General features: G+C 42.8%; 1 protein-coding gene across 1 annotated transcript in view; it reads right to left on the reverse strand.

Moving 5' to 3' along the window:
• MERTK (MER proto-oncogene, tyrosine kinase) overlaps positions 1 to 26,828 on the reverse strand; it is a 111,130-nt gene that overhangs the window by 50,444 nt on the left and 33,858 nt on the right. Inside the window, exons 4-7 of the mRNA XM_082642869.1 lie at positions 23,113 to 23,286; positions 14,671 to 14,757; positions 10,809 to 10,924; positions 4,816 to 4,999 (exon numbers count right to left, since the gene is read on the reverse strand). Of these exons, the coding sequence (XP_082498995.1) occupies positions 4,816 to 4,999; positions 10,809 to 10,924; positions 14,671 to 14,757; positions 23,113 to 23,286 (561 nt within the window). The remainder of the gene's footprint in view (positions 1 to 4,815; positions 5,000 to 10,808; positions 10,925 to 14,670; positions 14,758 to 23,112; positions 23,287 to 26,828) is intronic.

Here is a 26,828-nt window from a genome sequence, read left to right on the forward strand (position 1 = left end):
TTCATACACTGACTGAGGGGGACTCCACCTCTGGCTCCTCCCCACCTGATCTTAGTGCATCAGCAGCTGTGTTCATATCCCTGAGGCAGCAAACAGGAGACTCATTTCTAGAGGAAGTAAGTGGCTCCAGGGGAAAGAAAGCCAATATTGACACTTGGGGGTATCCAAACTAAAACACTTAGATCGCTGCCCAATCACCTGACGGTGAAGCCTACAAGCCCCACCCACACTCACAGAGCTTCCCATCAATCGCTGGTTCTTCACTCTTCAATAGGAGAGACAGTGGAAGATGAGAAGAGGCTGGGGAGGCCTTCTTCATGAATGTCAGGGACCAGAACAAAACACCGGACAGAGCACGCAGAGGAGGCAGAGACAATGTAGGGAACTAGAGAAAACTAAAACACAAACAAACAACACCAATCATTAACATACCCGAAGATAAGAAAAGGCTCTCATAATTGAGAACTGGAAAAAACTGTCAGTGAAAAATAAAATTATTCTTATATATTGCATTGTCAATGTCAATAAAGTATTCAACAGAAGAATTAGAAGATAAATCAACTAAATCTCCAGAAGAAAAGTAGAATAAAAATTTTTAAAAGGAGGCCAATTTGAGGTAAAAAAAAAATGGAGGAAGCAATTAAAGAGTTTCAACAAATGTCTAATACAGTTATCTGGAAAGAAAAATAGAAGAACATTTTTAAAGGAAAAAATGTATAAGAAAAAGTCTCAAAACCAAAGCATTTGCATTCCTAGATGGAATGCCTATGATGATGAATGAAACAAATCCCACATCACAGCTCATGACAGCACCATGATTAAAGAGAAAAGATATTAAAAAAATATTAAAACTAAAAAACAGTTCACCTAGAAAACTCAAGTTATCAAAATTCTCTACAATGACACATGAAGCTAAAAAGCAATGCAGAAATACTTTTAAAATTTTGAGGGAAAATCATTTCCAACCTAAAATTCTCTATTAGGAAAAATTACCAATCCAGTATGACAAACAGACATGCAAGGTCCCATAGTTTTTATTTATATATATAGTCTCTCTAGAGCTAACTGAGAATGTGCTCCATGAGAATGAGAGATAGTAAACCAAGAAAGACAAACGCCCAGGAGATGGCAAAGGAGTCACTAGGAGGACTCTGGAGGAAGACAGGAAAAGAACCACATGAAAAAATTAAAGATAAGAGTGGCTGGGCGTCACTCAGGGTCAGGAATAGTGCCTGTTCCCATCAATCAGCCTGGAAAATCTAATGATTCAAGGAGCACTGGGTAGAGTACACATAACGGTTTTGTCTCAATAGTGGGTAATAGTTGACCCTAGATGAAGCACGGCTCTGGTCCAGCCTAATACTAAAAGCAATGTCCAAAAGGATCAGTCTTTTCCCATTAGCTTAACTGTGACCCCAAACAAAGCTCAATATTTATAAGAATACAAAAATATCTAGCACTCAAGAAAGTAAAATTCACAATGTCAGGAATCCAACCAAAGATTACCAGACATGTAGAAAAATTGGAAAGTACTCTCCACAATAGGAATATAAATGAATCAATCAAAATCACTCCAGAAATAAGACTGATGTTAGAATTAGCAGACAAGGACATTAGAACAGTTATTATAACTTATTCCATATGGTCTAAAAGTTGAGACAGGAAAGATACAAAAAAAGACAAAATTACAATGTGAGAGTTGAAATATACACTAGATAGAATTAATGGCAGATTAGATACTGCACAAGAAATGATTAGTGAATTTGAAGACATAGTAATAGAAACTACCCAAAATAAAACACAAGGAGAAAAGCAGGGAAAAAAGTAATAGCATCAGTGATAACTTCAAGAGATATGATACATGGGTAACTGGAGTCCTCAAAGGAGCGGAGAGGTGGGAACAGAAAAAAATATTTGAAGAAGCAATGGCCAACATTTTCCAAATGTGATGCAAACTATAGACACGCAGACCTCAGAAGTTCAGTGAACCCCAAGCCCAAGGGATATAAAGAAAATTACACCAAGGCACATCATAATTAAATTGCTCAAAATCAAATACAAAAGGAAAACCAGAGACATAAGACACATTATACACAGAGGAATAAATTAAGAATTACCACAGATCTGTTATCAGAAACAATACAAGCAAGAAGACAGTGGAGTAACCTAGAACTCTATACCTAATAAAAGTATCTTACCAAATGAAGGCCAAACCCTCAAAGGTAAAATAAAGATTTCTTTCAGACATACAGAGGCTGAATTTCTCACCAAGATTCATACTACAAGAAGTAATGAAGAATCCTTTAGGAAGAAGGAAAATAATACCACATGGAAATATGTACAGATGTACACCAAAAAAATGAATAACATTAGAAATGGTAACTACCATTTGGGTAAATACCAACTGGGTAAATATAGGTTTTTTATAATGATATAAATCACTCTAAAACATTATGACTATTTGAACAAAAATAATAACAAGCTAGTGTGGGCTTATAACATATGTAAAAGTAAAATGAGCGACAAGAATAGCATAAATATCTGGAGAAGAAAAATGAAAGTATACTATGTTAAGGTTCCTATACTATCCCTGAAGTGGTATAACATCACTTGAAGGTATATAGTAATAAGTTAAACCTGTATACTATAAACCCTAAAGCAACCATTGAAAGAACAGAAAAAAAGAGTTATGGCTAATAAGTCAAAAAGGAGATAACATGGAATAAAAACATTCAATTAACCCAAAAGAAGGGGAACAAATTACAGACAGAACAACTAGAAGACAGATGTAAATCTACCCATACGAATGATATCATTACATTTTAATGGATTAAATACCCTAATTTAAAGGCAAGGTTTGTGAAGTAAAGTACTGCCTACATGAAATACCCACTGAATATAAAGATACAAGTAAGTTAAAATTAAGTATGAATAAAAGATACACCATGTAATCAAAAGAAAGAGTAAAATGGCTATATTAATATCGATAAAATAGATTTCACAGAATATATTACCAAAGATAAAGAAAATAATTTCATAATGATGAAGTGGCCAATTTATTAGGAGAGCATAGTAATATTACACAGTTATGCACAAAATAACAGAACTTCAAAATATGTGAACTGCTAGAACTACAAATAGAAATAGATAAGTTCACAGTTATAACTACAGATTTCAATGCATCCGGCTAAATAACTGATAGAAGAAGGAGGCATAAAATCAATAAGAATACAATTTGATAAACACTGTCAACTAACTTGACCAAGTTGACATTTATAGAACACTCCATCTAATAAGAGCAGAATACACATTCTCAAGTACACATGGAACATTTATCAAGATAGACCATGTTCTGGGCTGTAAAACTGAGTCTTGATACATTTCAAAGGATTCAAGTGATATGAATTATGTTCTTTGGCCCCAACAGAATGAAATCAGAAATCACTAATACAAATATTTGGAAACGACATTAGACACCTAAATAACTAATGGGTTAAGGAAGAAATCAAAACAGAAACCAGAAAGTTTTTTGAACTGAATGAAAATGAAACACCATATAAAAATTGTTCTCAGAGGTTTTTCTTCCTCATTTAAGATACTTTACAATCTTGGCACTAGTTTCATTTGTGCAAGGATTCAGCCCTAACAATTTATGACCTAGACCTGTCCCGCTGTCTGTATTAAAATTGGAGCACTGATTATGTAAGGCTGGAGTTAAGGGCAGGAAAGAGGTTCTGAGTAATCCACAGCTCTACATCGGGAAATAAGGGAAACTGGACAATTCAAATCTAACATAACTACAATATTCACTCCAATATTCATAGAAAAAATACAAACTCTTGGAAGTCAAAAGCAGCACACAGAAATGAAAGTTTACAGATGTAAATAAAATTTGCTATCAGAACATAATGTCAAGACAATAGTATCTGCTTCATATGATTGCTATGAGGAGCTAACGAAATAATGCATGTGAAGTACCTGAGATGGTCTCTGCCATGTAGTAGGTGCTTATTGAACATTAGCCACTTTCACATTTATTAGTTTTCTTTTTTTTTTTCCTTGCGGTACGCGGGCCTCCCACTGCTGTGGCCTCTCCCGTTGCGGAGCACAGGCTCCGGACGCGCAGGCTCAGCGGCCATGGCTCACGGGCCCAGCCGCTCCGCGGCATGTGGGATCTTCCCGGACCGGGGCACGAACCCGTGTCCCCCTGCATCGGCAGGCGAACTCTCAACAACTGCGCCACCAGGGAAGCCCTATTAGTTTTCTTAAGTTTGATGCTATGAGTAATAACTTTCATATATTTATATTTTAATTAAAATAATATATGCTATAAAGAGTATGCTACTGGGCTTCCCTGGTGGCGCAGTTGTTGAGAGTTCGCCTGCCGATGCAGGGGACACGGGTTCGTGCCGCGGTCCGGGAAGATCCCACATGCCGCGGAGCGGCTGGGCCCGTGAGCCATGGCCGCTGAGCCTGCGCGTCCGGAGCCTGTGCTCCGCAACGGGAGAGGCTGTGACAGTGAGAGGCCCGCGTACCGCAAAAAAAAAAAAAAAAAAAAGAGTGTGCTACTATTAATATCTTCCTATGTAAAAGAAAATATTCCCTATACATAGTAAGTATAAGGTTCATCACTAAACCCTTTTCAATTATAGAAGGAAACATCTTTCCCATTTTCATTGGTCACCTCCATAAAATTATCCTCCAGAGACAAAGGCCACACAAAGAAAAAGTTAAACTCTGAATCAGGCCACTGGGAAGGATTTGTTTCATCACATGCCATCAGGCACAATATGCATTCTGAACCCCAGGAATTACCTCTTTCGGTCGTGCTGGCCAGAATCCAAGGGCTCACTGCAGACCAGCCAACTTCATTCATGCAGGACACACCAATGCTATAATTCGCCAGAGCCTGCAGCTGTTCGATTTGATACAGATGTGGTGAAGCAGAGGTGTTAAAAATCATGACTGAGCCATGACTCAGTGGCTCAACTTCCTCGACCTAAATGAAGAGTAAAATTGTGGACCAGGCGTTAGTAAGGGGGTAGGAATGTCAGACTCGGGGCATTCATGCATTCAGTGTACATGGCCCTTCCTCTCCACTGAGGGGAAGTACCTGCTTCCTTTCGGGGCACACCTTAAATTTCCCACCAGGATCACTGTGTATTACTCATGCTACTCACTTGTGCAACAATTGAGGACCTGATGGAAAATGCCTAAAATAAGTGTTCTCACTCCGGCAGGTAACAGAGCAAATAATCGTCATCATAACATTATAATTATTCTACATTATAATATAACTTATAATAAAAGTAGCTTTTCCTCAGAATCACTTCGCTTCTTGATCATTTTTTTCAGCTGTTTCACAGAATATGCAGTAAAGACAAGGGACATCGTATGAGGGGCAAAACCTGAAATATTTACTGTCTGACCCTTTAGAGAAAATATTTCCCAAATCCTACTTTAGAAGACGAGATACTTAATTTTTTTTTTTTAAATCTGTATTTCTTTTCATTATGTCTCCTGAGGAATTCTGCTCTTGCCCTGAGGCTAATTTTAGCATGTCCTTTATTCTTACCCCCCAGTTCCCACTCCCATATAGATTCAACTCCAAAAGCAAACACAGAGAGTGTAGATTTTATGGCATTTTTTGGTGGGGAGATATAGGAAAGGGTCATTTGCACCTCACCCAACAAGCTTTTCTCCAAATCTTTAAAAAACCCATCAGCTCTTTCCCCTGAGTCCTTGTACCTCAACTTTCTCTCCATAAACTCCACCAGTCTCTCCACATCCCTCTCCAGATGTCTTCTGTATGCACAGGCAAGAGAGAGGGATTCCCAGCAAAATTCAGTCCCAGGCTAAACTTCCAGCTTTTCCCTTAAGGAAACCTCTTATCTGGGAACGGGGATCATGCAGAGTTTTCTCTCACTGTATGTTTTTCACAACTTCTAAAATATGTTGTACATATAACATCAGAAAGACAAAAATAGTATTGGACAAAACAGAAGCCACCAAAAACAATTTGGGGAAAAAAATCTTAAACCCACAAAATAAATTTCTGATAATAATGGGCTTGCAATTATGGGGTGTGGAAACACAATGCTGTTATTTCAGGATATGTATGTTTGCAATTTAGGTCAAGGGGCCACACAGATCAACATTTTGGAATTCCAAATCCCCTAGTGGATACCATGAGGGTGGCCCTGGGACTGAGTCTCACCTCTGACTCAGACCCGCAGACTCTGCGGGGTGACAAGAGGGTACGAGTTGGCCTGAGGAGCCACCAGAGGAGAAACCAGGAGCTGTGTGCTTATCTCGGTGGTGGCTGTAGGCAGAAATCACTCTTTGTTTCTTCACTTGAGAGTCTGCACCTACTTCCTGGTGACCAAGCGCTGGAACTAAGGTGGAGGAAACCTTGGCTCCCCACCCCTGCCCCATTTCCGGAACAACGCGCTGGACCATTTCCAGGCACAGGGACACTCTTGGAGGGCATGTTCCTAGAAGAAGACGGGTTTCTCTAACGGTGCTCAGTGGGTTCTGGGGGAAAGGAGGGCATGAAACAGCAAGACATACGTGGGAGAGTTAAAAATAGAAATGGAGTCCATAGCCCAAAAATGGGTGAAGAAAGGAACTGATGCCAAGACCAAGGGAAGTGAGAGGGTGTGTCCTGCTAGTGGGTGGATGTGAATCTTATCCAAAACATTCATTTGTTACCAAGTCAGAGTTTAAAATTGTAACAAACTTGGAATCTGCTACAAAATGATACTTGGTCCCTTCAGAAATGGGAATACATTGTTAATCAACAGAATGTGAAAGTATATAATTTGTGGAGCTGGTTTTGATCAACCTCACTAGGACTGCCAGAGAAAATAAAGGACACCCGTTTATATTTAAAGTTCAGATAGACCACCAATAATTATGGGTATAGGTATGACACAAAATCAGCAGTGTAATTAACTTGTAAAGTAACTGGATTCTTATTTGCTAAATCCGGTCACCCTAGGAGAGATGGAAAGGAGAATGCGTGAAGGAAGCCTGAGCTAGCTGGTGGGGCAAAGACAGGAAAACCACGTCCTGCACAACAGGATCCAAGGTAGGCAAGAGGGGCTGCAATTTGGCAGTCTCAGGATGATCTGTCACGCCCTGGCCACCCAAAGCCAAGGCAAGGGGAGTGCAAGTGAAGCTTGTGTGATCATCCTCCACCTGTAGGGGTGACCTGGTGTTTTCAGACCACTCAACCACCCTACTCTACCTCCCCTCTACCTCACGTCTACCCTGAGACACACTCTTCTTCAAGTGGGGGCAGTACTCTTCCTCAGTCTCCCTGAAGGTAACACCCTCCTAGGGGAAGGAGTCTCATGTCCTCTTGGACTCTTCAAACAGTTCAGTAACTGGAAACAATTTTTAAAAAGGCTGGTCCACACAGGGAATATAGCCAATATTTTATAATAACTATAAATGGAGCAAAATCTCTAAAAATTTTGAATCACTATGTTGTGCACCTAAAACTATACCTCATTTTTTCTTAAAAAAAGGGCTGGTCCATGCTTTATTTGTGTCCATATGTAGGTTCAGTTATGTCCATATACAGGGAAACAGGCCCTGGTTGTTCCCAAAACAACAGAGTCCTGAAATATATGAAGCAAAAAAACTGATAGAACTGAAGGGAGAAATACACAATTCAAAAATAATAGTTGAGGGCTTCCCTGGTGGCGCAGTGGTTGAGAGTCCGCCTGCCGATGCAGGGGACACGGGTTCGTGCCCCAGTCTGGGAAGATCCCACATGCCGCAGAGCAGCTGGGCCTGTGAGCCATAGCCGCTGAGCCTGCGCGTCCGGAGCCTGTGCTCCGCAACGGGAGAAGCCACAACAGTGAGAGGCCCGCGTACCGCAAAAAAAAAAAAAAAAAAAAAAAAAAGTTGAGACCTCAATTTCCTATTTTCAATAATAGATAAAACCATGAGGCAGAAGTTTAACAAGGAAACAGAATAAGTGAACAGGACTATAAACCACCTAGACCTAAGAGACATATAAACATTCCACCCAACCACAGCTGAATACACCTTCTCCTCAACTGCACATGGAACATTCTCCAGGATAGAACATATGCAAGGCCATACAACAAGACTTAATAAATTTAAAAGGATGAGGACTTCCAGGGTGGTCCAGTGGTTAAGACTCCACACTTCCACTGCAGGGGGCATGGGTTCAGTCCCTGGTCAGGTAAGTTCTGCATGCTGCACAGCGTGGCCAAAAGAAAAAAAAAAAGATGGAAGTCATACTAAGTATATCCTCTAAACACAACCAACAAAGGAAGAAAACTTAAGAAATTCACAACTAAGTGAAAATTAAATGACACACTCCTAAATAACCAATAGAACAAAGAAGAAATCACAAGAAAAATGATCAAAAACTTGATTATGAATGGAAAACCCCCCAAGTACCAAATCTTATGGTATACAGCCAATGCAGTGCTTACAGGGAAATGTATAGTATAATTGCCTATATTAAAAAAGAAGAAATTTCAAATCAATTACCTAAACTTTCACTATAAGAAACAAAAAGGGGGAAAAAATTAAGCTAATTAAGCTAAAAAAAGTAAACAGAAGAAAGGAAATAAAGATTAGGGCAGAAATGAATGAAGCAGAATTTTAAAAAATAGAAAAAATTAATGAAACCAAAAGTTGGTTCTTCAAAAAAATCAATAAAACTGACCAACCTTTAGTCAGACTGACCAAGAAAAATAAGAGACAACTCAAATTATTAAAATCAGGAATGAAAGAGGGGACATTACTTCTAACCTCAAAGAAAAAAAAAGCTTCTAATGGAACATTATGAACAACTGTATACCAACAAATCAGATAACCTAAAAGAAACACACACATTCCTAGAAACACACAAATTACCAAAACTGACTCGCGAAGAAATAGAAAATCTGTATAGATCTATAACAAGTAAAAAGATTAGCTGGTATTACTCAAAAAACTTTCCACAAACAAAGGCCTAGGAACAGATGGCTTTGCTGGTGATTTCTACTAAATATTGAAGACGATTTCACATCAACGTTTCTCAAATTCTTCCAAGAAACAGAAGTGGGAACACTTCCCAACTCTTTCTATAAGGCCAGTATCACCCTGATATCAAAACCAGAAAAAGCTAACACAAGAAAACTACAGGCCAATATCTCTTATGAATACAGTCCCAATTACATAATGGTGATGACTGCAGAACTCTGACTATACTAAAAACCACTGAATTGTACACTTTAAATGGGTGAATATTATGGTATGTAAAATATATTTCAAAAAAACTGTTAAAAAAAAAAGGATATCCCTGGTGAGACTTTGTAGACACAAGGAGAATTCCTAACACTTACCAGTACTTGGGAGGTTTGCAAATAATGTTGGACAAGATTAAGCAAGGCTGTGGGTAGCAGGGTGAGGGTGGAGGCTATTTTGGGGATGATATGTTTTTACTCTTCTGAGAAGAAACAGCTGTTACACAAGGGTGGGAGGCAATAAGAGCAGAGAAACGAGTTCCACTTGGTATTAAAAATATCTAGTTGTCAACACATAAAATTCTATGAAAGTCACTTCTCTCAGCTGAGTTGGCATGACTGGCCCATGTCAGGTTAATATGTTTTTACCTAATAAGACCAGACATTTATAAAACTAAGAATCACCCCTGACCTTACTGTATGATCAAGTACAGGCAGAATGCATTCATGTTTTCAGTGGATAATCCACGTGTGTTCAACTACCTGCTCCTATCTGCAACGTCTTCCTGAGACACGGAGGAACAGGTGGTCCTGAGCATTGCTTTGGGCATCAGAGTTTCCTGGGCTTGAATTCCGGTTTTGCCACTCACAGGCTCTGTGTGCACTGCGGCCCTGCAGTGCTGGTGTGGGTTCCAAGTAAGATAATGTCTGCAAAGTCCCTGGGCCATTGTGGGCACTCAGTAAAAGGTAGTGTTACCGCTGCCCTCCCCTTTCATTTTATTTTTTTTGCGGTACGCGGGCCTCTCACTGTTGTGGCCTCTCCCACTGCGGAGCACAGGCTCCGGACCCGCAGGCTCAGCGGCCATGGCTCACGGGCCCAGCCGCTCCGCGGCATGTGGGATCTTCCCGGACCGGGGCACGAACCCGTGTCCCCTGCACTGGCAGGCGGACTCCCAACCACTGCGCCACCAGGGAAGCCCTACCCTTCCCTTTTTTATGACATGAACACTCAGAGCAGAGCCTATCTCATGGCAAGGTGTCATTTTAGGATGGCTAGCCTGTATTTCTTACAGCTCTATTTTATACCAGTTTTAGGTAGTGGCTAAAAGTGGGTGATGACTCTGGAAGGCCTGTAATCCCCAGGCTTCCCTGGCAGCCACCGGCTGAGATGCTACGTTCAGTCGTGAAGATGATCCACCTTGTGCTTGCCCTTCTGTCCTTCATGGCCACCAACCCAGGAGAAGCCAGGCTGCAGGGGACCTGGCTTCTTGGACTCCTGGTTACAAGCCAGATGGGGTTTTGTATCTTAAAAATGAATTCTCCCTGGTCTCATGACGTTCTGTCTTGGAAACATGTTTCTCTTCCAGTTGGCCCTGGACCACGCACAGGACGGAGGCAGTACCATGGGGCGTGGGGAGGGGCGGGGCCAGAACGTCGTAAAATGGTGCATGCCCAGTGGATGCTGATCAGGGGGAAGGTCAAGGGATTCTGCACGGGCGTGTTGACATGATCTCAGCGCCCATCCTCCGGAGGAAGAAAAATCAGGCAGACCCACTGAGCACCAAACAGCTACTTCTTTTCATTACGGAAGTTCACCTGAATGTTGCAGTCACTGAACGGGGAGTATCCGTCAAAACCGGGGACCCAGGAGATCAGGATGCTGTGTGCGGTTCTGTTGCGGACCCTGACTTCAGTTGGCGGGGAGGGAATTGCTATGTAAAAAACAAAGACACACCACAGACACAATTATAAACCACAGGAGGCCACAGCTACCAAACAAATGCATTAATACCAAGCCTACTTCTGTTTCTTGAGACTGGGAATATTAAACACAAGTTTTAAAGGGGAGCCATTGTACGCCTAAGGGTAATGGTATTAGCTTACGGAGAAGTCTTGCAGTGACAGGATGGCTCGGCCAGGGCCAGAGACGTGGGATGTAGACCTGCTTTCCTGCCCCCTGATGAAGTGAGAACTTCTAGCTGGACGAGGATGGGGAGACATCCGTTTCCTGCTACTGTATGTGGGGGCGTCACTGGGCGCTGGTGCTCTCAATGGGGGTGAAAGGCCATGGCGCTGCCCTTGTGGAGCTAAAGGCTGCGTTGGGGAGACCCACATTAATTGAGGGTGAGTGCTTTGTGCTGAGAAAAGAGGGGTACCATGGGAACAGGCATGTGTGTGCATGCGTGCATGCATATGCGTGTGTGTGGTGGAGGAAGGAAGCTTTCCAGGCCGAGGAAATGAGGGAGAGTCAGCTCAAGCAAAAGACCCAAGTGCATCTGCTTGCGGGGAGGGGAGGGCATACTGTAATGAACGTGCAGTGACCTCAGCCACAGGTGGGACATGGATAGATATTTACATTAGAATCCAACAAGGATCTGAAGTTGAGGGTTTTAGTTTCTTGTGCTATATTTAACTCTTTTTTAAAAAAGAAATCTATATTAAAATCTGTGAATCAGTATTCTTTTTATTTATTTATTTTGGCCGTGCCGCACGGGATCTTCGTTCCCGGACCAGGGATGGAACCCTCACCCTCAGCAGTGAAAGCGTGAAGTTCTAACAGCTGGACCACCAGAAAATTCCCATACATTTAACTCTTAATTAACAGTAATAACCGCACTTATAATCCAAAATGATGACTAATGTTTTTGAGTGCTTACTCTGTGCCAGGAACCTATGGACTTCATTAAACATGACTAATCTGATAGGAAGAACCCTATCAGAGAAGCAGTCTTACGATCGCCACTGACGGATGAGGAAACTGAGGACCAGAGAAGTTAAAAAATTGCCAAAGCTCACAGAGCCCATAAGCAGCAGAATGGGGACTTGAACTCGAGTCTGCCTGACTCCAGCACTAGTGTCCCTCAACAGGACACTGGAAGCTGGTTGCAGGGGCAGCAAGCAGACCAGCGTGAGTACCAGCAGGGGCTGGGGAGTGTGGCCACCACTTAGCCAGCTGCATGGCCCACGGCACAGTTCAATGCCCTCTCTAAACTCAGCTCCCGCTTCTATTAAGGGCGGGGAGTGACCACACTGCTCCACGGGCCGGGGTGAGGATGAAATGCGGTAACGCGTGCACGAGGTCTGGGGGAGGTGCGCTGGTGGTAAAGGCGAGGACAGGATGCGCAGGGGATGAGAGGGAAGGAAGGCTGGGACCACGTTAAGCGCTCACTGGGTACGGTATTCAGGAGTTGCAGTTTTACCAGGAGACACACAGACTGATGAATGGGAAAGAATCAGTGTTTCGTTTGACTCACTTCCCTCAATAGAGTGTCTGCCTTTCCAGATCAAAGTTTGGCCACGTATACCTCAGTTGATAACAGATGAGCAGGGAGTTTGGGTTGCTTTGATATACATGCTTAAATCAATGAAAGCCCAAAACATAAGGCTTGGAAATAGGCTTTATTAAAATAAAGTCCTAGTTGAGATTCTGTCTGAAGCATAAAATTCAGGAAGTGCTTCTCATTTTATGGATTTTTTAAACTTTAAGATGTTGATATTTTATGAAAATGTCTTCATAAATTTATGCCCACGCGTGAATTCCTGAAATTCTCAACATTTCTTTTGAAAATTGTAATAATGGAATTCGTAATGAAGGAAGGAAGTTGTTCAGTTCCTCTCCTAGTAACTTTCAGTTTGCTCATTTTGTTTTCTTCCAATGAACTTTTCGAAAATGCCCTCTCATAGCCTCTTCTAGTTGATTTGCTGAAACGAAACATCAGCACCTTTAAAAAGTATGTCTTTTGCTTCCCACTAGCTATCTACCTTACGTTTGGTAGTGTATATATGTCCATGCCTCTCTCTCGCTTTGTCACTAATTCACTTTGTTATACAGCAGAAACGAACACACCATTGTGAAGCAATTATACTCCAATAAAGATGTAAAAATAAATAAATAAATAAAAGCAAAACTATTACATCGGTTTAAAAAAAAAAGTATGTTTTTTGTAATTTTGAGTCTCCTGCCGTGCATCACCCACCGTTTAACTCATTATTAAACACATTCTGCTGTTTCCCCTCTATTATTTCCCCAAGGATAAGACCAAAAGGAATATGAACTCAATATTGCCTCTCAATATTTAAATTAAGAACAAATAACATAGAGAACAGACTGGTGGTCACCAAGGGGGAGGGGGTTGGGGGAGGGATGCAATGGGAGGCTGGGGCTAGCAGATGTAAGCTTTTACATATAGAACGGATAAACAACAAGGTCCTACTGTAGAGCACAGGGAACTATATTTAATATCCTATGATAAACCACAATGGAAAAGAATATTAAAAACAGAATATATATATATAAATGAATCACTGCTATACAGCAGTAATTAACACAACATTGTGAATCAATTATGCTTCAATAAAAATAAAGTAATTAATTAAAAATAAATTAAGAACAAATACTAAAACATACCATTTCCCTGAATTTCTATGAGGAAGGTTAAGGGAGATGAGTTGAAAGGGATAAAAAGACAGTAGGTTTTCCTTTCCTTTCAAGTTTCAGGTTCAAATACCTTTTTTTTTTTTTTTTTTTCTTTTTGCTGTATGCGGGCCTCTCACTGTTGTGGCCTCTCCCGTTGCGGAGCACAGGCTCCGGACGCGCAGGCCCAGCGGCCATGGCTCACGGGCCCAGCCGCTCCGCGGCATATGGGATCCTCCCAGACCGGGGCACGAACCCGTATCCCCTGCATCGGCAGGCGGACTCTCAACCACTGCGCCACCAGGGAGGCCCTCAAATACCTTTGATCCCACAAAAGGAGGAGGAATCTGATGATTGGTTTGGATTGTCCAATCCAATGGCAGATAATTGGATTGGAATGTCTCCACCAGCTTGGGGGAGGTTTCAAACATGTGCCTTTCATCCTGTTATATCCCAGCTCAGAGGAAGCAAGGGGGATGGAGGAGGTTAGGAGAAAGAGGAGCAGGAGCCCTGTGCCCCCAGAAGAAGAGTGACTCTGACATTCTCCTTCCTCAGGACAGCTGCTGGTGGAGACTTGCTTCAGCCCCAGATGCCCAGGGAAGGACAGAGCCCATCCTCAGGGCATCCCCAGATCAGTGCCCCAAGCTGCGCCCACCCTGGGGGCTCTTCAAGGAGTAATGGGGACTAGTTCAGGGTAGAAAAGGAAAAAGTGAAAATAGAAGCTAAGATGATCCAGGGTCAGCATTTCAGACAATTTTCTTCTCCATCTGAGCAGAACTAAACTAGCTAATGTTGATCAAAGACAAGTGTCAGGCCCTGTTATGAGTACTTTGACTTGCATTATCTCATTGAACCCTCAAGAGGAGGTAGGTTCTGTAATTATCCCCATTTTACACAGGGGAACACTGAAGGCAGAAAGGTTAAGTGACTTGTCCAAGGTCACAAAGGGAAGCCAGGACTCGATCCCAGGTGGCTGGCTGCAGAGCTCACACTGCACCCCCTAACCCCCGGAACATGCAGGGGGGACTCCACCCTGCCGCTTACCTTTGATGTTGATCTGCACGCCCTTGGACACGGTCAGCCCTTTGTCATTGTGGGCCTCACAACTGAAGATCGCAGTCTCAGTCAGACCTGGAGGGGAAGGAGGGCCGTGAGACCAGCTGCAGAGAGACAGGCTTCTGTTTATCAGAATCCTATGGGGTTTTCAGCATCCTTTTACTTCTTGGTTCACTGCTTCAAGCCATAAATGCAAAGTTAATTAAAAATACGTGTTGGTGTTTGAAAAACAAACCTAGGATTAAACCTTATGTACCAGGAGCAAGGCAACCATGGGCTTAAAAGGCAGCTGTGAGAGAGAGGCATGGACATATATACACTACCAAATGTAAAACTGATAGCTAGTGGGAAGCAGCCGCATAGCACAGGGAGATCAACACGGTGCTCTGTGACCACCTAGAGGGGTGGGATAGGGAGGGTGGGAGGGAGACGCAAGAGGGAAGAGATACGGGAACATATGTACGTGTATAGCTGATTCACTTTGTTATAAAGGAGAAACTAACACACCATTGTAAAGCAATTATACTCCAATAAAGATGTTAAAAAAATTTTCTTAAAAGAAGGCAGCTGTAATTCATTAAAAGCCTTTATTTTCCCCGATGATGAAACATTAGGTAACAAAGCATATCATTTAGTTTTAAAATTTCTCCAAGGAGGTATGGGAATCACTGGCCCCCAAATCAAGAAAAGTGGTTTCTGAGGCTCACCCAGACAATCTCCTGCTTAGAACCCTGTACACTCCACGACACAGTATGGACATGTCAGGGTACCAGAAACAGAAGGATAAAAGTTACAGTTTTAAAAATTTCAGGTGATCTGTTGTAATGAATCCTTTTTTAATAGTAAAAAATCAATGTATTCATAAGGAATGATATAAACACAAGGCATCATTATTAATTACTTGAAGAAAAGACACTGGTGCTGAATGAAGAAAATTCTATTATTTCAGAGGTCTGAAGACATCTTGGAAATGAAAAAAATCAGTTGACGTTAATTTTAAGGAGAAAGTAAGAGAGGTAATCCAGATCTTGGTTTCTTATAATACTATTCTCCAGTGAAAGGAACCAGAGCTCCTCGGAGAAATGGCTGATTGTTAGGTTGAAGCAGAAAACATATATGATGAGCCTAAAGCAAAATATAACACACACACACACACACACACACACGGATGGGGGTATGGCAAAGAGACACAGGATCCAGCTGAAAGAACTCCCAATGGCCAAAGCTGGGACAATTTGAGCAAGAAAATAAAGTAGCATTAAATTGTAACCCAAAGTATAAAACAAATATCCATGAGTCTATATTGATATAAACAAATGATTAAATGAAAGGGGGAGAAGAGACAAACCCCCCCATGCAGAGGAATTCCGAATGATTTTTATACAGATGTTCTGCCCCCAAAGAGGAGCATCACTCCTGACTCCTTAAGCACGGGCTGCACAAAGTGACTTCCTTCCAAAGAGGACAGTATGGAAAGGGGAATGAAAGGAAAACTTTTGAGTGAGAAACTGACAAACATCTAGCTCAGCCAGATGGTCAAGGTCAAGACCAACAATGGTAAGTCGTGTTGACAGAATGTACCCTTGCTATGATGTGATGAGAATGGCACTTCTCCTCCTCTATGGTCTTCCTCCTCCAAAATATATAACCCAAATCTAATCATAAGAAAAATGACCAAAAACATCAGACAGGTCCAAACTGTGGGACATTCTACAAAAAACCTGACCAGTACTCCTCAAAACTGTCCAGGTCATTAAAAACAAGAGAAGTTTGAGAAATTGTCACAACCAAGAGGCGCCTTAGGCAGACATAACAACTAAATCCTGGAACAGTAGAAGGACATTAGGTAAAAACTAAGGAAATCTGAATAAACTATTGACTTTAGTTAGTAATGATGTATCAGGAATTTCCAGAGATAACAGAATAATCAGCTATGTGCTAGTTTCAGGCTTACATTTACTGAAGGGACATTTCAGTGAGATAAAGAGGTTTGCTTTGGGACTTTCCTAGTGGTCCAGTGGTTAAGACTTTGGTATGATTAATACGTTTGTTTTTTTTTTTTTGGCCGCACCTCGCGGCCTGTGGGATCTTAGTTCCCCCACCAGGGATCGAACCCGCCCCCCCTGTAGTGGAAGTACAGAGTCTTAACAACTGGACTGCCAAGGAAGTCCCTGGTACAATGCTATTAACTAAAATACAGACCTTATTCAGATTTCACCAGCTTCTGGTCGTTTTATTTTGTGTGTGTGTGTGGGGGGGATTTCTATGAAATTTTATTACAGGTACAGATTTGTGTACAGATGGAGAACTGTTCCATCACCAAAAAGAAGCTCCCCCGTGCCACCCTTTTTACGAACATCCTTCCCCCAACCTAACATCTGGCAGGAGCTCATGTGTACACCATCACTATAAGTTGTCATTTACGTATGGACACCAAGGGGGGAAAGTGGTGGTCGGATGAATTGGGAGATTGGGATTGTCATATATACACTAATATGTATAAAATAGATAACTAATAAGAACCTGCTGGATAAAAAAATAAATAAAATAAAATTAAAAAATTAAAAAAAAAAAAAGAGAATGTCGTCTAAATGGAATTACATAGCATGTAACCTTTTTCTTTTTTTTCCCCCTGTACCAACAGGATCATTTATTTACAATTCAGTAAAAGTCTCAGCCCAAACCAGCAAAACCATCTATATGATTGTGGAGAGCCATATGCGGGTAATTTGCCTTCTGACAAAAGTCTGCAGAGGAGAAAGGGGCCACAGATTGAATTAGGCTCAGATTGTCCAGAAAGGAAATCACAGCTGGAAAACATTTCAAACAGAGGTCCCTTCAAGAGCCTTCCAAGGACAGCCGCCAAGTACATTTTGCATGTAACCTTTGAGATTGGCTTTGTTGACTCAGAATAATGCCCTTTAGACAAAGTACTTCTTCGCTCATGGTTCTTGAAGACAGCACTTACATCACAGAGGGAAAAAAAACCCAAAACTGGCATCAAGAGGGAAAAGCGTATGACCTTCCTGTTCAAACATGTCTCAACAATCAGGGCTCTGTAAACCACTTCCCTACTCCGCATCCTCTCGGTAGAAGGGATGGGAAAAGTTTACTTCAGGGTTAATTCCAAGATAGCAGGGTGCCTACCTGCAAACATTCAGATTTTATTTACATCAGCATGGGAGGCGCTGCATGGGCACAAAGGGCCCCAGAGGCATCTTGGGTCAGCACAGCCTCGGCACCTAGTTCCCTAAACATGACCTCCTCTTACTGGAAGGGGCTCAGGTATCACACTAAAGCGTCCTCAAAATTAAAAACAAATGCAAGTAAGAATAAATTTGTATAAACTTCCAGTTACAAAATAAATGAGTCATGGGGATGAAATGTACAGCACGTGGAATACAGTCAACAATACTGTCATGTCTTTGTATGGTGACAGATGGCAACGACATAGTTTCACGGTGATCATTTTGTAATGTATGTAAATATCAAATTACTATGTTGTGCACCAGGAACTAACATAATGTTGTAGGTCAATTATACTTCAAAACAAACATATTCATAGAAAAAGAGATCAGAGGAGGAGAGGGGGGATTTGGATGAAGGTGATTAAAAGGTGCAAACTTCCAGTTATAAGGTAAATAAATGTTAGGTATGCGATGTACAACATGATTAATTACCACTGCTGTATGTTATATATGAAAGTTGTTAAGAGAATAAATCCTAAGAGTTCTCATTACAAGGAAATATTTTGTATCTATACGAAATGATGGATGTTCACTAAACATTGTAGCAATCACCTCATAATGTATGTAAGTCAAATCATTATGCTATACACCTTAAACTTATACAGTGCTGTATGTCAGTTATACCTCAGAAAAACAGGAAGAAAAAGATAAAAAAAAAAGAATAAGTTTGTATGTAGTTCTTTCAGAGTGCTACAAAGTTTGGCGTTTGGGGACAGTCCGCCGTAGCTGATTTGGTGTGCCTTGATGTGCCCAGAGCAAGGTCTGCATAAGAAGCCTACGCCCCAGGCCCTCTCTCCCTGGACTTCTTTAAGCCCTTTGAGGCTGCAAAATGGATGTAAAAAAATCCTGTTCTACCCATTTCACAGAACTCACTAGAGGTATAAATGAGAAAAGAGGTAAGAAAGAGTTTTAAATGCAAAACTAGTGACATGAATACAAGTTACTTCACCATCACTATGTCTCTGTCCCAGTGAAAGGACATAAGACTCAGGAACTGTTTGAAATTCATTCAGTTGTTCATTCATTCACTCACACAGTTCTGATGTGCCGGGCAATGTGCTGGGTAATGGGGTTAAACTAATGAATGATTAATATGTAATAATCACACTGATTAATAACATGGGGGAGGCAGACAAGCAGATGGGTGTGCTTCCATGTGGTGGGAAGGGATGACAGTCATGGAAGAGGAATACATATGGGTACAAAGATGTCTGCATCAGTGACCCCCCAAAAATTAAAACCACCTGAATGTTCATCAACAAGGGAGTGGTTAGGGCTTCCCTGGTGGCGCAGTGGTTGAGAGTCCGCCTGCCGATGCAGGGGATACGGGTTCGTGCCCTGGTCCGGGAAGATCCCACATGCCGCGGAGCGGCTGGGCCCGTGAGCCATGGCCGCTGAGCCTGCGTGTCCGGAGCCTGTGCTCCGCAACGGGAGAGGCCACAACAGTGAGAGGCCCACATACCGCAAAAAAAAAAAAAAGAAAGAAAAAAAAGGTAATGCAGGGCTTCCCTGGTGGCGCAGTGGCTAAGAATCTGCCTGCCAATGCAGGGAACACGGGTTTGAGCCCTGGTCAAGGAAGATCCCACATGCTGCAGAGCAACTAAGCCGGTGAGCCACAACTACTGAGCCTGCGCCCTACAGCCCGCGAGCGACGACTACTGAGCGCACGTGCCACAACTGCTCGACACAACTAGATAAAGCCCGTGCACAGCAACGAAGACCCAACACAGCTAAAAAAAAAAAAAAAAAGGTAATGCAAACTGCATTACCAAAAATGTAGCAACCAAAACACAAGAGGTTACAGCCTCCACTGAACTTCACACACATCTTTCCAAAATAACATCAATGCTACCAAGCTCTTTCAGGAAAGAGATGGGAACATTTCCAACTATGTTTTATTAGGTCAACAATACCCAGATACCAAAATGGACATTACCAATACAAAACAGAAACAAAAACAAAATTATAAAACAATTTCCTTCATGAACATTGTTGTATGATAAAGTCTGACTAGCTTTTGTCCCTTGTTAGTTCCTGAGTTAGAGGAGTGGCTTTGTTACACTAACAAGGTGACTCAGGATGGGCCCCTAGATAACTTCAGGATGGGGACTGGTCACCAGAATGACTAAATCCTGTGATGGGAGGGTTGGGACTTTGATCCGCGGGATATTAGCCTGAACTCCTGACCTCTAGGGAAGAGAGGGAGGTCTGGAGATCATGTTCCATCACATGGTTGATGCTTTAATCAGTTATACCCACGCAATGAAACCCCAATAAAAATTCTGGACCCCAAAGCTTAGTAGTTTCTTGTTCCGTGAACACACTGATGTGCCAGGAGGTGACACACCTTGATTCCACACATCAGGGCAGGGAAGGGCATGAAAGCTCTGCATTTGGGACCCTCCCAGACTTCATCCTATGTGTATCCTTTGTAAAAAAAAAAAAAAAAACAAAACTATAGTCACAAGTATAGAACTCTCCTGAATTCTATGAGTTGTTCTGGCAAATTATCGAACCCAAGGGGGTCAAAGAAACCTCTAAGTTTACAGCCAGTCAGTAAGAAGTGCAGGTGGATTAGGGACCCCCTTGAGACTTGTGGCTGGCAGCTGAGGTGAGGGCAGGCTTGTGGCAGACATTGTCTTTAACCCATGGGGTCTGCACTAACTCCTAGTAATTAAGATCAGAACTGACTTGCAGTACACACGCAGTTGGTGTGACCCCAGAATGAGCATAAATGCAAAAATCTTTAACTAAATATTAGCAAATGGAAACTACCACAACCCATCATGACCAAGCAGAGTTTAGCCCAGGAATGCAACATTGGTTTAACATTTGAAAATCAAATCAATGTAATTTGCCATACGAAGAGAAGAAAGGAGAAAAACCATAGATCATCTCAAAAGATGTAGAGGCCTGACACAAAAAAATAGACACCTCATGATTTCATTAATTTAAATTTCAAGAATAGGCAAAATTAATCTATGATAATAGACATCAGAACAAGGTTACCTATGGGAGGTAGGGGCTGACCTGAAGGGAACAAGAGGGAACTTCCTGGGGTGACAGCAATGTTCTATATCTTGATTGAAGTGGTGGTTACGTGAGTGTCTACATTTATCATGACTCACTGAGTAGTGCACTTAATTGCTAGGCATTTAACTGTATGTCAATTTAAACTACATATTTCATTGTATGCCCCATAAATCCTCCTTTATGGGACTTCAAAGCAATCATCCTACAGAGGGAGGAATGTATTTTTTTTAATTAGTTTTGAACAAATAAGTTACTCGATGATCAATTCCTTGGAGAAACTCAAAGAAAACTCAGATGAAGGCAGAGACAATCATAACATTCCTTGCGGAGTCAGGAGTAAGAAAAGTGATTCAGAAACAATACCTCACGTTGGCATTCACTTGCTGGTCCACTCATAGTAAATATTCAGTGATAATTACCATGAGTTAGGCACTGCCTTGGGAGAGACAAAGTCCTTGTTCTTACTGAGTATACATTCTCTAAGAAGACAGACAAGCAGCTAAACAAATAAACAGGGAAACGGCAGACTGTGACCAGTGCAATGAAGGAAGTCCACAAGAATACATGCCTGGAGTCAATAAAGGAGTGGGGAGGAACTAAAAGAATGACCAGGAAAGACTTCTGTGCAAAAGTGATGTTTGAGGTGTGTCATGGGATGAAGAGCAGATGGAACAACACTGCAAGCAGACAGAAAGCAAGTGCAAAGGTCCTGAGGCAGCGGGAAGGGTGACATTTCTGAGAAAATGAAAGACAATCAGAAAATGAAAGACAGTGGTGCTTAATAAGCAGGGAAAGAGTGGGATGGGTTTGCGCTGGAGAGTTGAGCGGGAACCAGAGCACGCAGGTCCTATGAGCGGGGGCAGGACAGACTCTGAGTGCCAGTCAAAGATAATGGGAAGCCCCTGAAGGGTTCCAGCAGGCAGGGGACACAAACTGCCATTGAGGACGAGAGTGGGGACAAGGCTAGAAGCAAAGAGACCAGTTAGGAAGTTACTGCAGTGCTGTTGGCAAGAGCTGGCAGTGACGTGGACCAGGGCACTGCAGCAGAGACAGAGAAGAGACAGATTTGAGATGTACTGTCGGAGCAGAACGGACAACCTGCTGATGCATTCAATGTGGAAAAGGAGAAGGAAGGAAGGATGGGCAAATGGTGATATCATTTACTAAGATGGGGAACTCTGGGGCAAAGCAAGTCTTGGGGGGAAATCAAGAGTTTCATTTTAAGACGTTTCCATATCCAGTAAGTGGAAATGCCAAGCAAGGAGCTTGAAGCTCAGGAGGGAGGTCTGAGCTGGAGATACGACGTTCAAGGCTGTCATCACACAGATGGTCGTGAAGCCAGGGGCCCAAAGGAACTCTCAGAGGTGCGTCCAGGACTGAGCCCTAGGGCACCCTCCCACATTCAGAACTGCTGTCAAGGGAAGAGGACGAGTCGGGAGGCAGGAAGGAAGCCAGGAAGACAGGGCTTCCTGAAGGTCACCTCTGGCAGGCAGCATCCCTCAGAACGTTTGCTGAGTGTGTGAAAAAAGGAAGGATCAGGGGTGGTAACCTTGCCAGATGTTGCTGGAAGATGCAGTGACAGGAGCCAGAGAGGAGCCCCCTGGATTCAGCAGCACAGAAACATCAGTGGCGCTGACCCCGAGAGCACTGTCGGAGGAGCGCGGCAAGGAAGCCGGGGCACGCCCATTCCGAAGGAAATCAGATGACTGCAGCCACGGCCTCACAGTGACTCAACCCTCCCACCGCCAAGCCCGTGACCAATGCACTTTCCTTGCCGCCAAACCTCGCTGAGGCCGTCCCGTCAATGGTTCCTGAAATGCAAGCCCTGCCAGCCAGCAGGGCCACAGCTGCCACGGAAGATGTGAGCAGGGCTCCCGCTGCCCAGGCTCAAGCACTCTGGCCACTTCGCCAACTTAACCACAGACACCCGTGGTGGGCATATCCCCACGCCCCAGTCCTGCCCTGTGACCTCTGACCCCCGAGATTCCCACCTGCCTCCCCCTCCACCCGGCCCCTACCCTCAGCTGCCTCACCTGCGGTTTTATCCGCCTCGACTACCTGCTGCTGAGCACGGCAGCGCTCATCAAACTTCTGCTCCCTTCCACCATTCCAGGGCAAACAGCAAGGAAATCCCACAACTCAGACTCACCAGGAACAGTCAGAACGGAGGGGGATTTTTCTGGAAGTTCATTGACACGGCTGCTGTTCTGAACCCAGAAGATGTTGACGGGCTCAGGCGGGCCCACAGCCTGACAGGTGAGGTTGAAGGCTGTATTTCTGGTGACATTCATGCTCTCGGGCTGCCTTGTAAAGTGAGGAAGTCCTGCAGAGGAAGAGGTGAGGGAAAGAAGCTTTTAGATCCACAGGCCAAGGCACAGCCCCCGGGGGAATGGAAACCACACCGCAGCTTGGCAGCAGGAGCTTTCTCTGTCCACCACCCAGGTCTGAAACGGCCAGTTTTTATCTCCCTGAAGTTGGGTAAGAAAGAACAAACAGGCTAATTCCTGCCAGCCTAGCTTTAGCCGGTTTTCTAGGACACTTTCCCAAAGGAGAAATGGTGATTCAGAACGGCTTTTCTCAGAAGGGAGGCCTGGCAGTTCTGAAATTAGGTGTTGCTCAAACTCCTGGGAAAGGCTGGCAGGTTTTCAGGATTCCTTACCAATAAACACAAAGTGAAAACAAAGCCACATAAGAATCCACCCATTTTCTTTTTCTTTTTAAAATTTAAGTATACTTGATTTACAGTGTTGTATTAGTTTCAGGTGTACGGCAGAGTAATTCAGTTATACATATATAAAAATATATTCTTTTTCAGATTCTTTTCCATTATAGGTGAGTACAAGATACTGAATATAGTTCAATATCAACTATATTGTGCTATTCAGGAGGTCCTTGTTGTTTATCTATTTTATATATAGTAGTGTGTATATGCTAACCCCAAACTCCTAGTTTATCCCTTCCCTTCTCTCCCCTTTGGTAACCACAAGTTTGTTTTCTATGTCTGTGAGTCTGGTTCTGTTTTGTAAATAAGTTCCTTTGTATCATTTTTTTAGATTCCACATATCAGTGGTGTCATATGATATTTGTCCTTCTCGGTCTGACTTACTTTACTTCTATGATAATCTCTAGGCCCATCCATGTGGCTACAAATGGCAATATTTCATTCTTTTTATGGCTGAGTAATATTCCAGTATATACACCACATCTTCTTTGTCCATTCATCTGTTGATGGACACTTAGGTTCCTTCCATGTCTTGGCAATTGTAAATAGTACTGCTGTGAACATTGGGGTGCATGTATCTTTTCAAATTAAACTTTTTGTCTTTTCCAGATATATGCCCAGGAGTGAGACTGCTGGATCATATGGTAACTCTATTTTTAGTTTTTAAGGAACCTCCATATTGGTTGCATCAATTTACATTCCCACCAACAGTATACGAGGGTACCCTTTTCTCCACACCCTCTCCAGTGTTTATTATTTTTAGACTTTTGGATGATGGTCATCCTGAACGGTGTGGTCTGCCTGTTTTTGAGGACAACCTATGTTGTGTGAGACTTTCAGGTGAGGGATAATAAATTTTAAAATCTGTGCACTTGTACAGGGCTGAACACTTCTCCAAGCACATTCTCATGAAAAGAGTATAGACAGACTTACACAGTTACAACCCCAAGATCTCCCACTATGATTCCAGAACCGGGGTCATAGGGAATAGCTCAGAGAAAACCAGTTGGTACTTATTTGGGGCATGTGACAAAAATTTAACAGATCAAGCTAACTGGTCTCGGACGTTTAAACTGTGTCCTTTTGGGACTGGGAGCTCACAGATCTGGGCCCAGCAGGACTGATGTGGGAGTGGTAAAATGGGATTCTTTTTTCATGTTTCAAAGTTTTGCAAAACTCCATTTGGACCTCACTCATTCCGGCCCTGGGCATTTTTTCTGGGATTTTACAAGTGAAAGGTCCTCTGAATAGTTTTCCCAGGTTAGCAGCAAATGTAGCAACCCTCCCCTCTAGCTGATGCGGACAGACCCCTGTGGCACCGGCTGTGACGCCTGGGATGGGCTCTGAGCAAAGCTCAAAAAGAGACTCCTCTGAGGGGCCCCTCCCTCAGGCCTCCTGCAGCATTAGAGGGTATCAAGTTCAGGTCTGTGACCCAGCAATCCCACTACTGGGCATATACCCTGAGAAAACCATAATTCAAAAAGAGTCATGTACCCCAATGTTCACTGCAGCACTATTTACAATAGCCAGGACATGGAAACAACCTAAGTGTCCGTCATCGGATGAATGGATAAAGAAGATGTGGCACATATATACAATGGAATATTACTCAGCCATAAAAAGAAACGAAATTGAGTTATTTGTAGTGAGGTGGGTGGGCCTAGAGTCTGTCATACAGAGTGAAGTAAGTCAGAAAGAGAAAAACAAATACCCTATGCTAACACGTATATATGGTATCTAAAAAAAAAAAGGTTCTGAAGAACCTAGGGGCAGGATAGGAATAAAGACACAGATGTAGAGAATGGACTTGAGGACACGGGGAGGGGGAAGGGTAAGCTGGGACGAAGTGAGAGAGTGGCATGGACATATATACACTACCAAACGTAAAATAGATAGCTAGTGGGAAGCAGCCACATAGCACAGGGAGATCAGCTCGGTGCTTTGTGACCACCTAGAGGGGTGGGATAGGGAGGGTGGGAGGGAGGGAGATGCAAGAGGGAAGAGATATGCGAACATATGTATAACTGATTCACTTTGTTATAAAGCAGAAACTAACACACCATTGTAGAGCAATTATACTCCAATAAAGATGTAAAACAAACAAACAAACAAACAAACAAACTAGAGCACACACCCCCTCCCCCCCCAAAAAAACCAATGCGTAGCACAGCAGCCTTTTTGTGGGAGATGCTTCTCGTTGAAGTTCCTTGAAAAGCTAATCACCTGCTCTAAAGCCTGTGATGAGGGGGGTCAGGAGAAAGCAGAAAAGTTGTTCTGAAGGCTCTGCTGATGGGGTACCTCAGCGAGCAGGGATGCAGAGACCCTGGAGGGCAGCCCCTAGGACAGTGGGGAGTGGCCACTTGGGGTGATAATGAAGATGCTTCCTCCTCAAAGCCTCTCTCGACAGGCCCTGCCATTGCCGAACCGGACGTGCAAACCCCGAGATGCAGGACCCGGGCCCACCTGGCCTGGCTCACCTGTGCATCAGCTCACGTTCCCCACGAGAGTCCAATTTCCTTGAGGGCAGAGACTGCCTTCTCCTCGCCTGTTGCCCCAGCTCCCCCACCAAGCCCATCTCATGTCATGGCGTCGAACTGCACTGAATCACGTGCCTGACAAATCCTAGGGCCTAAAAAGGAATCCCAGGCCGAGCTGCAGGCCCAATCAAGAAAATGGCTCACTCTCCCTGATTTCACCATCTGCATAAGCAAGACAGTAAAAGATACTGAATAATAAACAAATTGGCACTTGACCAGGTGAGTGGCATCTGGTGCCAGCACTGAGAACTGGATGATAGATTGCATTTTGTTTCTTAACATAAAAAGACTTCAGTTGTTTTAAATTGTAAATAACCTTAGGACAAGGAGGTCCACAATCTCTTTTTATCTCAGCTATAGTGCGTAGGATAGAGCTAAATCTCTAAGAATTAAGTGAATTTCATAACTACCTAAAGTCTACAAAGAAGATGGCCTTGTAAAATTTCAGTGCTTATGGATTTGCAAGGTTTGTATACAGAGCTACAAATGGGATAAATTAGGAATTTGAGAGTAACATATATATGTTACTATATATAAAATAGATAAACAACAAGGACCTACTGTATAGCTCAGGGAACTATCCTCAATATTTTGTAATAGCCTATA

This window comes from Mesoplodon mirus (assembly GCF_964341445.2).
Source record: "Mesoplodon mirus genome assembly, chromosome: 14".
Lineage (NCBI taxonomy): Eukaryota > Metazoa > Chordata > Mammalia > Artiodactyla > Ziphiidae > Mesoplodon > Mesoplodon mirus.